A 13,328-nucleotide genomic window follows, 5' to 3' on the forward strand; every position below is an offset into this window, starting at 1 on the left:
TGACTATGAAATTAGGTGATGTAGTCCATTTCTAGTAATATTTTGCAATAAAATAGATTTTCTATAAAAGTTGTCAGATTTAGACTTTCATTTTATGTTTCACATTGCACTAATGAGACTAGATCAAGAGATCGGGAGTCCAAACTGTTGGACACGCTTGGTAACCCCAAGAATCATCCCACAACACCTTTTTAATTTTATTTTTTTATTACATTTTTATTCTTATCTAAAATTATCAAAAACCCCTTTTACTCCAAAATTTTGAAAACCTTTTCATTACACTCATTTCGTCACCATCATCTCTACCAGTCCACCCACCATCGCTGAACCACCCATTCCTCCACCTAGGCCCTTTTTGGCAACCCCCAACCTAGAACATCGACGTGGCTAAGGTAAGCGGTGCATGTGCAGAGCGCAACTCCGGTGAGGAAAAACTTGTCAGTTTTCGAACCTTCGTTGTTGCTGAACTAAATCATGGCAAGGTAGCGCTTGAGACCTAATTGTTGCCTTCGCCATCCGAACCAATTTTTCACAAAACCAAAGGATAAAGACCTAGCTGGTTCTACCTTTTGTAAATGAAATCGGAATGAGAGCGAGAGCGAGAAGAGGAACTAAGCTTGCAGAGGATGGAGATGACGATATCATTGGGTAAGGAATCGAAGAGATTAGATCTTCTAATGGAAGTTCATGTCATCTTCTTTCTTTGAAACATTTCTTTTTCTTTTGTTTGTGATGTGAAGATGAATATACAAATTTGTTTGGGGTTAGGGTTTGCAGATTTAAATTAGGGTTAGGTTTGGGAAAGAAGAAGTCGCGATAGTAGTGGATTATGGTGGTAGGAACGCAGATCTGAAAGTGTTGAAGAAATGGGTAGTGGTTGCGGCAATGAGATGGCTATGGCGGTGAAGGGCTACAGCAATAAGTGGTAGCTGCAGTGGTGAAGATAGTGGTTGGAGGTAATGGTGGGGCAGGATTAGGGTTAGGGGTTTTTAGGTTTTGAGTGTAAAGAGAAAGGAGGAAGGTTAGGGATGTGGGTGATACAGAAATTATAAAAAATAAAATAACAAAATTGAATTTTGAGGGTGTAAGAAGTTAAATTGGTGGTGTAAGTAGAATCTCTCTTTTGAAAATCTTCATATTTATTTCTATTTATATTTTACATTCTCCCATACAAGTGGAGGTAGTTAAGATAATTAAATACATTCTTAACATGTGCTCTTAGGGCACATGTTAACAAGACTCAAAAACAAAAAGAAAAGAAGAAAGAAGAATTCTTATCATATGAAATTCATTAAATTAATTCTATCTTAGAGATTAATTAGACATGGTTTTGTTTCTCTCTTTATTGATGTATTATCTTTTTGTATGATGATTTTTATTAATAAAGTTCTATTTTTGTTGATAAAAAAATATTAAATATAATAGTGTGTGACATTAATAATGAGTACTAGTTAACAAGACTCTAAGTTGTAAATATTTTTATTTATTTATTTATTTTTTGTGAAACTAACTCTAAGGTTATGATTGTTGACCAATTTGGTGAAGGCTAATCCGTGAGTTATGTCAGCAGTAGACCTGTTGCACATCCACTCACACCACCACCCCTTGTTGGGAAAATCCACAAGTCGGTGACAGAAGAAATATCCACGAGCCAAGTACTCAGGGCAAGAGTCCACTACTTTCAGCATATCCATAAGCCACACCTGGGAAGTGATGAAAGAAAAGAGAGATTAAAGAATAGAGGGATGTATATTGAGAGAAAAGTGAGAAAAGGGCTTTTAGAGAAAAATAGAGCATAAGTGCTGAGAGATGTGAGAAGCACATATTAGAAAGGGTGGGAAACATTACCTGAAGAAGTGGTGGACTTCCTGCGAATCTCGTAGTCTCTCGTCGATGGAAGGCGTCTAAGCCCATCAAAGTCTCGGCCAGTGCCAAGCCAATGCAACTCTTGCCTTCTTTTAGGCCTTGCGCTACTTTGATCAAGCGAATGCTAGATTCGCCAAAACTAGGAGCAAGAAGGAAATGAGCTAGCATACATAAGCAAAGGGCATGCTGCCGAAAACCCTGCCAAAGACAATCGCCGCGGTCACCGGCATCGGAAAATCAACGAATCAAACTGGGAATGTCTAGCTCTCCATTGTAGGCCAGAGATCGAGCCTCGTGCATATTAAGCCCATACATCCATCCCAAAGCTTGGGCATGACCAAACCGGGCTGGGGCATGATCTCCTCGTCGCGCTGGGATTCCACTAACACTTGGAATTCTTCAATTGTCAGGCACATTTCTTGCCCCCCAAAGCTAAAGACGTACGTGATTGGGTTCCAACATCTAGCCGTGGCATGAAGGAACGAAAAACAAAGTGGAGTCCGACTCAATGGAAAAAGTGCATTTAAGCCGAAACCCTGGAAATTCACATTTTTCGAGCCGTCCAAAGTTGCAATCCAATCCCCGAGATTTTGGGTAAGAAATGGCTCCATTTGTGGAAAAACCAGTAGCTAGAATGAGTTCTGGAGAAGAAATGACGAAGTTGAAACTTTTATAGAAGATAAGCCAGTGAATGGAAGCCAACTGTCAACACTCTGGAGGTTCTGCACATTAGTGGCCGGTAGCCTCCTTTTTGGACTACTATCCACCTGTGTGTTGGAAGGTGTGGGTAGCTTGTGTTTTGTTTCATTTTGTGTATGTGTGTTTTGGGTGGTCTTTTGTCCTTTTGTTTTAGTCTTGGCTTGTATTTGTATTTGAATTATTGTTATTCTGTGTATCGAGTTGTATTGAGTTGTTTTGTTTATCGAGTTGTATATTGCATTTTGTATTTTGGTTGTTGGTCGGTTGATTACCCGATTTAAGCATTTGTTTCAATCAAGCACTCTTGGTTTCAATTCCCTATCCATTTCACGTATATATGGTGCTCATGATGCAAAAATGACAACACTTTTTTCATAAAAAATTGCAAGTTTTTATTCCGATCATGGCTTTTTACAAAAGAGGAGTACAAGTTTTTAAGCAAAATAGAACTTCCTAAAGCTATACATGTGCTAATGCTAACAAAAAGAGAAACTAAGTAAAAATACAAATAAATCAGCGCCAGTTATCTCAAGCTCGAGAGGCCCTCTTCGTCATCTTTTTGGGTGGAGACTCATAGCTGTCTCCATCGGCGCCGTTGTCTGACTCAAATGTTGAACTGGATCCGAAATCATCATCGTTCTCTATCTCAGAGCTCAACTCAGCATCGCCTTCACTCTCAGATCTCGAGCCACCATCATCTCCACTCTCGGAGGACTCAGACTGTGGACTCGCTACCTCCCCGGAGCCACTGGTCTCAACATCGTCGTCACTTAACACTGGCTCTGAAGGGCTTCTCTGGCCTCGACCATGATATCGGCTGCGTGCTGGGGCCCGTCTCTCACTCCCCTCTATTGCTGGTGGAGGTGGTGATGGTGCAGGCCCAGTCGCCACCGCTGGTGCTCTTGGTACAGCTGGAACCTGAAAAGATATAGTATTGACATATCAGATGTAATGTATAATTACAAACGTAGTATGGTGAAAGTGGTGGAATGCAATGAGCCAGATATAGTACAAATACAGTACAATGTGTCAGTGTAGCATATCAGTATGATGTGACAAGGGGCAAAATGTATGAGTATCAGTGTTTCAATGAGAATGATGTGCACAACAATGTGGAAAATACTGAAATACGAGCAGAGAATAGGAGAAAATACTTGGATGCCGTGGAGACTGAGCAGTGCCTCCCTCCTCAGTATCATGCTCTCGAACGAAGCTACTAGCTCGAGCAGTCCCTCAGTATACTCCGGGGGTGCCTGTAAATGTATTGGGAATGATCAGTATCTGGAAGGAATAAATATCAGAAAGAAAATGGAAAGCTGGAGAAAATGTGGTACATATCAGAGGCGCGTCGCGAGCTCGGACGTATTTATACCTGGCCTTCGCCGGCTCGATTGAAATTTGGTAGGACGTCCCGGCCGGCCTCCAACATGTCAGTATGGTCGGGATCTCTGGCCAATCGATAACCCGTCCAGCGGGAGGGGCCCCTCCAGTCTTGGCCCTCATCGCCCGAGTCCTACTTGCCATGGGGACACCTACTGCTCTGCTTACACGAGCACCTGTCAAGGGAGGCATGAGGTATGTCCGGATGAATGTCGAATAATCTCCCTCCTGAGGAAGTAGACAACATCCAAGCCCTCGGTGAATTGAATCATCTCCTTGAAGGAGAGGCTCTCTGTAGTCCTCATAGATGCTGGAGACGTCATGGGAACTACTGGCTCAGGCAAACCAATAGTCTAGTGCACGAACCGCTCGCCTAAAAACCAGGCTCGGCAAGCAGAAGCCAAAAATGGGAGGCCCCCCAAGCTCCGACGTACTGGTCTCTAACTCCAGCCGACATCATCGTCCAAGGCTGCCAAGCGATCTGCGAACAGGGAATATTCAGATTGTTAGTCGTCGTCAGTTGTTGATAAAGAAAAAATAACTATGAGTTTGGGTTACCTCATCCGCAGTCACTGTGTCGAAGTACCGGCGAAAGAATGAGAAGGTCTCCCGAGTCCTCCGCAGGCATCTGCCATCATACCGATGAGAGTACGGTACAACGGGGGGTATCTCCACTTCTGGCTCCTGAGCAAGGGTCGGGAAATATGCATATACCCAAAGATGAAAGCAAAAGGCAACAGTGAGTATACAGCGTATAAATACAGAGAATGCAGAGTGCAGAATGCAAAAAAATATAGTGTATAGATGTAAAAAATATAGTATGTAGTGTACAAAAAGTGCAAAGTAGAAATCACAGAAATGGAAGATGGAAAATGTAAAGCAGAAATGTAAAGCATACCTCACAGGCTCTCTAATAGCCTCCAACCCTGTCTCCACTCTTGCAAGATATCGAGCTCATGTAGCCATATAGTGTGGCGAGGCCAGCTCCACCCCAGTCATAGAGCCGGACCTAAGGTAAAATCACCAGAGCGCTCAGTAGATACAGCCCTACGGTGTTCCACCTGTTTGCAAACAGGGTGGTACCGAAGAGGAACATCAAAAAGCCCCGGGCGTAATGCTCAGCCTCCTCTAGGGTCTCTGGCTTTCTCCCGTGGAGGTGCTCGGCGAACCAGCTGTATCGGACCATGTTTGGTCTGAAGAGAGGTGGGCATGCTCCATGCAAGTGTAGCCAGGCAACCTCCCACTCGCCTATGTCCATGTCATAAGGGATCAGATTACCCCTACTCCTACACTCGTGAGCATAGAGAAACTGTAGGGAGTCATCGTTATCTCCCCGACTGTGGAGAAGTGGAAGGAGTTGGTGGTATCCCACGATTGCACCACCAATACACCAAGAGGTGGTCGACTCGAGCTATGGTACGATAGCCCAGTGCAGAACAAGCCGAAGCCAGCCTCGTCGATGATGTAGCGTACACCAGCAGAGAGCTCCAGATACTAGTCCCTCGCTGTCATGGCTCCATAGCCCCTGATGGAGTGGGAGTCCTCCTGTGATCAGAACAGTGATATACAGTGATATGAGAACAGGCAGATGAAGGGGCAGTGTGAGAAATGCAGTGCAATAGTGTGATTAAGGCAAGAAATGCGGTATAAGCATACTGTTGAAGCAAGGAATACAGTGAAAGCAAGAAATGCAATGTAAAGTGAGGAAAGCATAAGAATACAATGTATACCTCGGTGGCGCCCTAGGACAAATGGGAGTCCAGTTGCCGTAGTAAGAGGTCCTCCGGCGCGCGTCGCGTAAACTCTCTGAAATGCCTAATACCCCGGGGTGGCAGTACGTGTGTCTGAGGATGGTATGTCGCCAGATTGAAGGGGCGTACTCCCAGCGGTAATATCTCAGGCTCAGGCTCGGCCTTTATCTCTGCCGGACGTGATAACTGGGGTGGAATCTCGATGGGAGCTCCGTCATGAGGAATATCGTCCACCATCTGGAAAGAAGATGAGAGAGTGGTCAAAAATTGAAGAAAAACAGAAGAAAGAGGGTAAACTTAGAAAAAGTCAAACCTAGGAGAGAGAAAATGGAAGGAAAAGTCAAAGCTAGGGAAAAGGCACAAGACCTGAGAGAAACTCGAGGGGAACAAGTCTCAAGTGGTGAAACTCCAAGAAAAAGCACCGAAATCAAATTTCAATATGTTGAAAACAGAGGAAACAAAGAGGGTTTAGCGAATAAACTTCGCGTGGGGTGTTAGAAAACGCGTAGAAAGCGCAAATCTAGAGAGAAAAAGTGTTTAGAGAGAGAGAGAGAATGAGGAATTTCGGACATGAGGAAGTGAGGAAATCAGCCCTTTTGTCCTATACTTAAAGACCCATGCGCAAAAGACCAAAAAGTCCTCAATCTGTCACGGGTGGTTGGCAAGCCACTTATGTGGCTGGTAGGTGGTCTACGGCCTCCCTCTGAGTCCTGATGTTGTTTTGTGTCCTTGATTCCCAAGAAGTGCAAGGGAGATTCGCTGTTGAGTTCAGATTGTGTCTACGAGTTCAAATTGCCTCTACGAAAGCTCAAAACTGTGTTTTTGGTGCACGATGTTTGTCACTTATCAACATGAACGGAGTGTATCCTTTAAACATATTGTAACTTTCCGAGAGGTAAATTGGAAGTTGCTACTGAATTTGTTTTTGTCAAATTATGCCTTTGCTCCTTGCATAGAATATGCATTTTACTTTGCTGCATAGAACATGCATTTCACGTACGTTGTTGTATAAGATATGCATTTCATGAATATTACATGCGTGTTTAGCATCCATTATGAATCGCACATAGAATATGCTTCCGTTCTTGTTGCACGCAGAACATACTTTCAATTAACATTGTATCTCGGTTTTTTGTCTTGCATAGAACGTGCATTCTTATTGTATCGCACTTGTTAAGTTTCTTTCTTACACAGGCAAATGATATTGTATGTACGGTTCATTCGAAGAAATGCATGATATTGTATGTTCAGTTCATTCAGAGGAGTTCCGTATAAGTCATTCGTGTCTCGATAGGAGAACCTACATAGCTTCACAGCTAGCATAATGAGTGCATCTATCGCACACGTTCACTTGCTTAGTGCATCTATCGCACACATATACTTGTTCATTTTGTGCATCTATCGCACTTGTTCACTTTGGTGCATCTATCGCGCACCTCTCTGTTGTTTCACCTTGGGACGTACGAAGTACGCATCCGAGTGGTTGTTTCTTAGGACGCGTGAAACGCGGCCCTGGGGGTGTTTCATCTCGGGACGTGTGAAACATGGCCTCGAACGGTTATTTTTCTCCAGACTCGTGAAACGCGGCCCTGTGCGGGTTTTACCACGGGACATATGAAGTATGCGCCTGAGTGGTTGTTTCTCAGGATGCGTGAAATGTAGCCCTGGGTAGGTTTCATCTCGGGACATGTGAAACACAACCCCGAATGGTTGTTTTTCTCAGGGCGTGTGAAACACGAACCTGAGCAGTTTTTGTGTTGTGTCTCGGGATGCGTAAAATACAGACCCAAGTGGCCTTTCTTATTTCTCAAGACGCGTGAAACACAGCCTTGGGCGGTTTTTAGTTTCTCGGGACGTCTGAAACACGACCCCAAGCGGTTTTGTTCTCAGTTTCTTAAGATGCGTGAAACACAACCCTGAGTGGTGTTTTCTTTCTTCGTCTCTTGTTTTGGCAAGGTTAGAATGTGTTTTATCTCTTGTATCAAAACCTGTGTTGGTTTTAAGCTTGAAGCTGCTCATTCGTATGTTGTTATCCTGCCTATTGCGTTCATTCTTGCTTATCACATTTGTTATTGATAAATGCATCATCTCGCATGAACATGAGTTTTCAACATGGTCAGCTTCGTGAAGCGTATAAGCCCAACCTTCAAACTGCTTTGCATGCATATCATTTGCATCGCCCAAGAATAATGTTGGTTTAATTCCTTGCAAAGGGTTACGTAGGCAGCCTACGGGCACAATCATTTATTTTCTGTCTTGTTTGTTTGTCCAAGTCTTTTGGCCTGGTCAAAATGGGTCATCTTCGGGCTTTGGCATTCACTCATGTCATTTCATGACTTTCGAGTTCTGTCAAAGAGGGGCAACTGTAAACACTCCATTTTTGACAGTCCTCAAGACTTGAACATCATCGCTTGTGCACTCGATGATTATGATTGCATGTGCTCGTTTTAGTGCCCGAAGTCCTCGGCGGAATACCCTGCCTTTAGCCTTAAAACCTTGTCCATTTTGTGCCTTGTTTTCGACCAAAACTTAGTGTTTCAAGCCCAAAACCTTAGTGCTTCAAACCTCAAGACCCTGGGACCTGTAGGCCCCCTTTGGTGGACTGCTGGCCACCAATTGTGCCCTGCCGGCCACCCTTGTGCCTTGCCGGGCAATGGTGTGGCCTGCTGGCCATCATTGGTAGCCTATCAATCATCAGTGTCTTTTTTCAGATATTTTGTTGACAACTGTTCCAACTGTTACCACAATTCGCTTCATCTCCCTACACATGTATGAAGGGATTTATCTCAGCCAAACGCATGTTTTTCTATATATAGGGGGTCTCGTCCCCCATTTTTTAGGGTTAAAAATTTTGGAGAAAAAATCTCTCTATCTCTCTCTCTTTCTTGCAAATTTGTGCACATTAGTCTGCATACACCACACTTTTTACACCTCTCTTTGAGGCCTTCTTGGAGCTCTAGAAGGTGCTTTTGGCTTGAATTGTTGCCTAAAGTTGATCTTCGCTTTAAGAGGTATAATACTTGCCTTTTTGACTTGTTTTGCATACTTGTTTTTCTATCTTTTTCCCACTGATTTTGGGTTGTTTTGGACTAAAAAAAACTCTGTTTTGGTGGGTAGAATTGGTGGTTTTAGGCCATTTAAGGTTACGGGGTGGTTCACCCCCCTTTATTCCTTGTTTGTAAGGCCTTTCCACCTTTTTTTCCCACTTTCAAACTATCTTTTTTTTTTTTGGCTTTTGAACACTAAATTTTAGAGTATTTTCAGTAGTAAAAATCATGTTTTGAGGTCTAAATTTGGAGGGGTTAGCCTCCCCTCCTTGTGTCTTGTTTGCTAGCCTAGATAGCTTTATGTGTTAGCTTATTTTTCTAGCCATTTGTAGCTTAACTCCAGCATGTTTTAGGCTCTATTTTGGGTTGGTTAAGTCATTTGAGTCTTGTAGTGCATGCTTGTAGTGTAAGTGTCCTCACAAGCTTGGTGTTTTAGGCCTTTAGGCACCACTTGTTTGAGTTGATTGCATTAGTACTTTCTCACCTAATTTCAGCACTCATTAATCTCTGCAACCTCCCTCATTTCTTGACCTTGTTAATTGCTTTGAGGGTTGTTTCAACTTAGGATTGTTTAAGCTTGAGATTGAGGGCTATGCTTAATGGTTTAATCCTCTTTTGAGGGTTCATTATCAATGGCATGACACCTCTCTCTTGCCTTACACTACCCCTTGTTTGACACTTCTTTCTCTTTTAGAGGACTAACTCACCAATGGACTTAATTGGTTAAAAATTGGTTGGTAAGTTAAAATGGGTAAACAAAAATAGAAACTAAAATTGTGCAAAGATTTGGTTGTGTTTTGATGTGTTCAATCGAACGTTAATTGAACACAAGGAAAATTGGGATATTTCATACTCAAGTGATGAAATGTGCCAATTTTTCTAAGGTCTCCATTATCCTTGATCATGCATGATAGGGTGTTGGGTTTTGGTCTTGTTTGTACATTTATTAAACTTGTACACCTTGGTTCTTTAGCCATCATGCAATGAAATTGCTTGATTGATGGTTTGAGGACCAAGTGTGTAACTCATTTGAGATGTTTTTGATGATAAAAAGAGATATACAGTACAAACAATCTGTGAGAATACCTTATCTTTTGCCCTATTTGCTCTCTATTGCAGCAAGGAATAGTGCATCATTAGTGGCTGGCCGACCACTGTTTCTGGCTAGCAGGCCATTAGTGTTGGACGGTAACCCCCCAATGGTGGCCAACCGATCACCACTTCTGGCCTGTTGGCCACCAATGAATTTTGAGCAGAATGTTTGTGAAGTAGAGCAGCTTTGACATGGAAGTGGAAAATCAGTGCAAGGGTTGTGCAACAGAGGCTTCTGAGGGCAGACAGTGGATGTTCTTTGGGTGGACACTGAGAGCATGGGCCTCCCTCGCTTCTCAGGAATAGTTAATTAGTTTAATTAGCATTTAGTCATTTATTTGTTGTACTTAATTAGTTGTAGCTAATTCATTTGTTTTGTACTTATTTAATTAGCTTAGCCTAGTTAAATTATTTAATTGTTATAATAGTTAATTAGCTTAGATAGCTAGCTTATCTATTCAAGTATAAATAGTTAAGAAGTTTAGCTTAGCTAGTTTATCCATTCGGACTCTCCTTCGTGAGAGCGTAATGTAATAATGTGTATGTCTTCCAACTCCACGTCTTTCTCATTTTTATTTATCCGCTTTTGATGGTTAGATTAGGGACATCACATTTCAATTAGCATATCGCATGTTTGCATCCATTCATTTGTATTTCATGCACTGAGGCTCGGTTCATCATTCTAATTGCATTGTCATTTCAATATATTCTTTGAATACGTGCTTAGAAAGCATGTTATCAAATCGATTCATATGCTATGCTTATTACCCGAGCCTATTTTAGTTGCATTTTTGCATGCGTTGCATTAGCCATATTGTATAGTTAGGTATCATGCATATTTTTCTAACTCTATTGTTTTATCTTAGCTTGGAGTACTAGGTGAGTTTTTGATGCTTTAGCAAACTTGCATGAGTGTGAGTGACTGCCATGACTAGCATGCTTGCCATGAGGCTAATTGCTTAAGTGCTATAAACTGTTTGAGTGCCTGTGGATGAAGGTTTGTTGCTTGAATTGTAATGATTCAATGAATGTACATTAAGCCCACTTTGTCAAGTGACAAATACACAAACTTTAAGCCCACTTTGTTAAATGGAAAAATCAAACCCTTTTCAAAAAGCAAACATGAAATTGAATTGTTCCAATTCGGGCAAACTAGTCTATACCTTGTGTGCACGTATCACATAGTAAAATGCTAGACTAAATAAATCGGAACAAGAGCATATAATGTCGATAAAAATCATATCACGATTAGTAGAGGCCGATCTTTGATCGGGTGAATGGGGGTGCTCAATTCATGACCTTCCCCTCTTGTACCTAAGTTCCCGAGCCGAGACAATCTTGGTGATGACAGACACGTGGCCTTTGGCACGAGTCATGGGTTTCCTAAATTTTTCAAAATAAAATATTTAGGTGGCGACTCTGTATCTAGCAAAGCAGTCCAATTTTGGCATTTTTTATTCAAAATAGATTTTTCAAAAGATTTGTTGAATTTGGACTCTTTAGTGTTTATCAATTTCACATTACACTTGTGAGATTAGATTCAGAACCGCGAGAGTCCAAATTGTAGGGCTTATTTTTGAACTTCCGAAAGGGGTGTGGAAAAAGCCGAGCTACACACTCCACTAAGGCAAGCTGACTAGCCTAGGTGGAATGATGATAGAGCCCAACAACAACCCTAAGCTCAAGGAGGACCTGCACCCTACTGGGAGAAATCAGGATCATTGTAAGAGGACTCGTGTGCAACGGATCATCTCGGTTGGCACAATGAACCAAGCTCCAAATGATCAAACAAGGGTCTGACAAAGAAGTGACGATGGTCGACCGACCCCACAAGCAGCCCAAACAGTGGTCAGAACCGATCACCTTCACGGATGCAAACTGTACAAGAGTCTGATACCCTCATGACGACCCTTTGGTCATTTTCTCTTTTCTCTCAAACTACAAAGTCAGGCGTGTACTCGTCAACAATGGCAGCTCATCAGATATTATCTTCCTCAATGCTTTTATGCAGCTCAAGATCGGAGAAGAAAAGTTATCACCCTTGCAAACTCCCTTAGTTGGTTTCATAGGTGATCGGGTAACCTCCATAGGATCCATTGTTCTCCTAATCATTATTTGTAAGTACCCAAGGCAGACAGCGAAGATCCTCACCTTCCTAGTCATTGACTGTCCCTTTACTTACAATATTATACTTGGGGGTACAACTCTCAATATTTTCCAAGTTGTGTCGTTCACGTACCATTTGGCAATGAAGTTTCCGACTGATAGCACCGTGAGGGGCGAGCAAATTGTAGCCACAGAATGTTACGTTGCTTCATTAAAACAGGTAAAGGTAAATGAGGCCATGATCATTGAAAGCCTTGATGCTAGAGATGAAGAGGAACTAATCCGGGGGGAACCAATGGAAGAGTTAGTCGAAGTACCCATTAACCCCTCCAACCCAAAGAAGACAGCTAAGATTGGTAGCCAGCTAAGCCCTCAGGCCAAGGCCGACCTTACAACTCTCGTAACTGAGTATAACGATGTCTTCGCTTGGACTTATGAGGATATGCTAGGCATGACCCTTCTATCATTACTCATCATCTCAGCATTGAGCCCCAATTCTGATCAGTCCGCTAAAAAACAGTGCATTTTTTATCTGGAGCGCAATAATTTCATTGCTGAAGAAGTAGACAAATTGTTGAAGGCCAAGTTCATTGAAAATGTGAACTGTCCTAAGTGGTTATCCAATATGTTCTTGGTCCGCAGAAGCAATGGCAACGGCAACTATTCCGATCTCAACCGAGCTTGCCCTAAAGATAGCTAGCTACCCATTACCTAGGATAGATCGATTGGTTGATACAATGGTTGTCCATCAAATGCTCAGTTCATGGATGCTTTTTTGGGCTATAACCAGATCCTAATGCATACAGCTGATCAAAAGAACACATCTTTCATTATTGACAGGGGAACTTACCATTATTGCGTGATGCAGTTCGATCTGAAGAACGCGGAGGCCACTTACCAACGACTGGTTAATGCCTTGTTCAAAAACCAGATAGGTAGAAATATGGAGGTCTACATTGATAATATGCTCATTAAAAGCTAGCTTGCTTCAAATCACTTATCAGACTTACAGGAGACCTTCCAGACCTTGTGCAAGTACAAAATGAAGCTAAATCCAGAGAAATGTGCCTTTGGTGTTGGGTTTGGAAAATTCTTGGGTTTCATGGTTAGCCACAAGGGAATTAAGGCCAATATGGAGAAGATCAAGGCCTTAATAGAAATACTGTCTCCCAGAACAGTAAAAGAGGTTCAAAGGCTCACTGGTAGAGTGTTGCCTTCAATCGCTTCATTTCTAGGGCAATTAACAAGTGTCTCCCATTCTTCAAAGTGCTTAGGAAGGATTTTACTTAGAACACTAAATGCAAGGAGGCATTCCAGCAACTAAAACAGTGCATAGCCAACCCTTGTTTCCTCTCTCAAGCAATTCCAGGGGAGACCATCTTCCTCT

At 42.4% G+C, this 13,328-nt stretch overlaps 1 protein-coding gene across 1 annotated transcript; it reads left to right on the forward strand.

The window, feature by feature from the left end:
• The first annotated feature begins 4,087 nt into the window (after positions 1 to 4,087).
• On the forward strand, positions 4,088 to 12,641 carry LOC145821932 (uncharacterized). Its single transcript, XM_082918504.1, has 2 exons — positions 4,088 to 4,140; positions 11,786 to 12,641. The coding sequence occupies exons 1-2, from the start codon at positions 4,088 to 4,090 to the stop codon at positions 12,639 to 12,641; spliced, it is 909 nt and encodes a 302-aa protein (XP_082774630.1).
• The last annotated feature ends 687 nt before the right edge of the window (positions 12,642 to 13,328 follow it).

The sequence above is a fragment of the Camellia sinensis genome, chromosome 3 (assembly GCF_055761805.1).
Source record: "Camellia sinensis isolate YWXY chromosome 3, ASM5576180v1, whole genome shotgun sequence".
Lineage (NCBI taxonomy): Eukaryota > Viridiplantae > Streptophyta > Magnoliopsida > Ericales > Theaceae > Camellia > Camellia sinensis.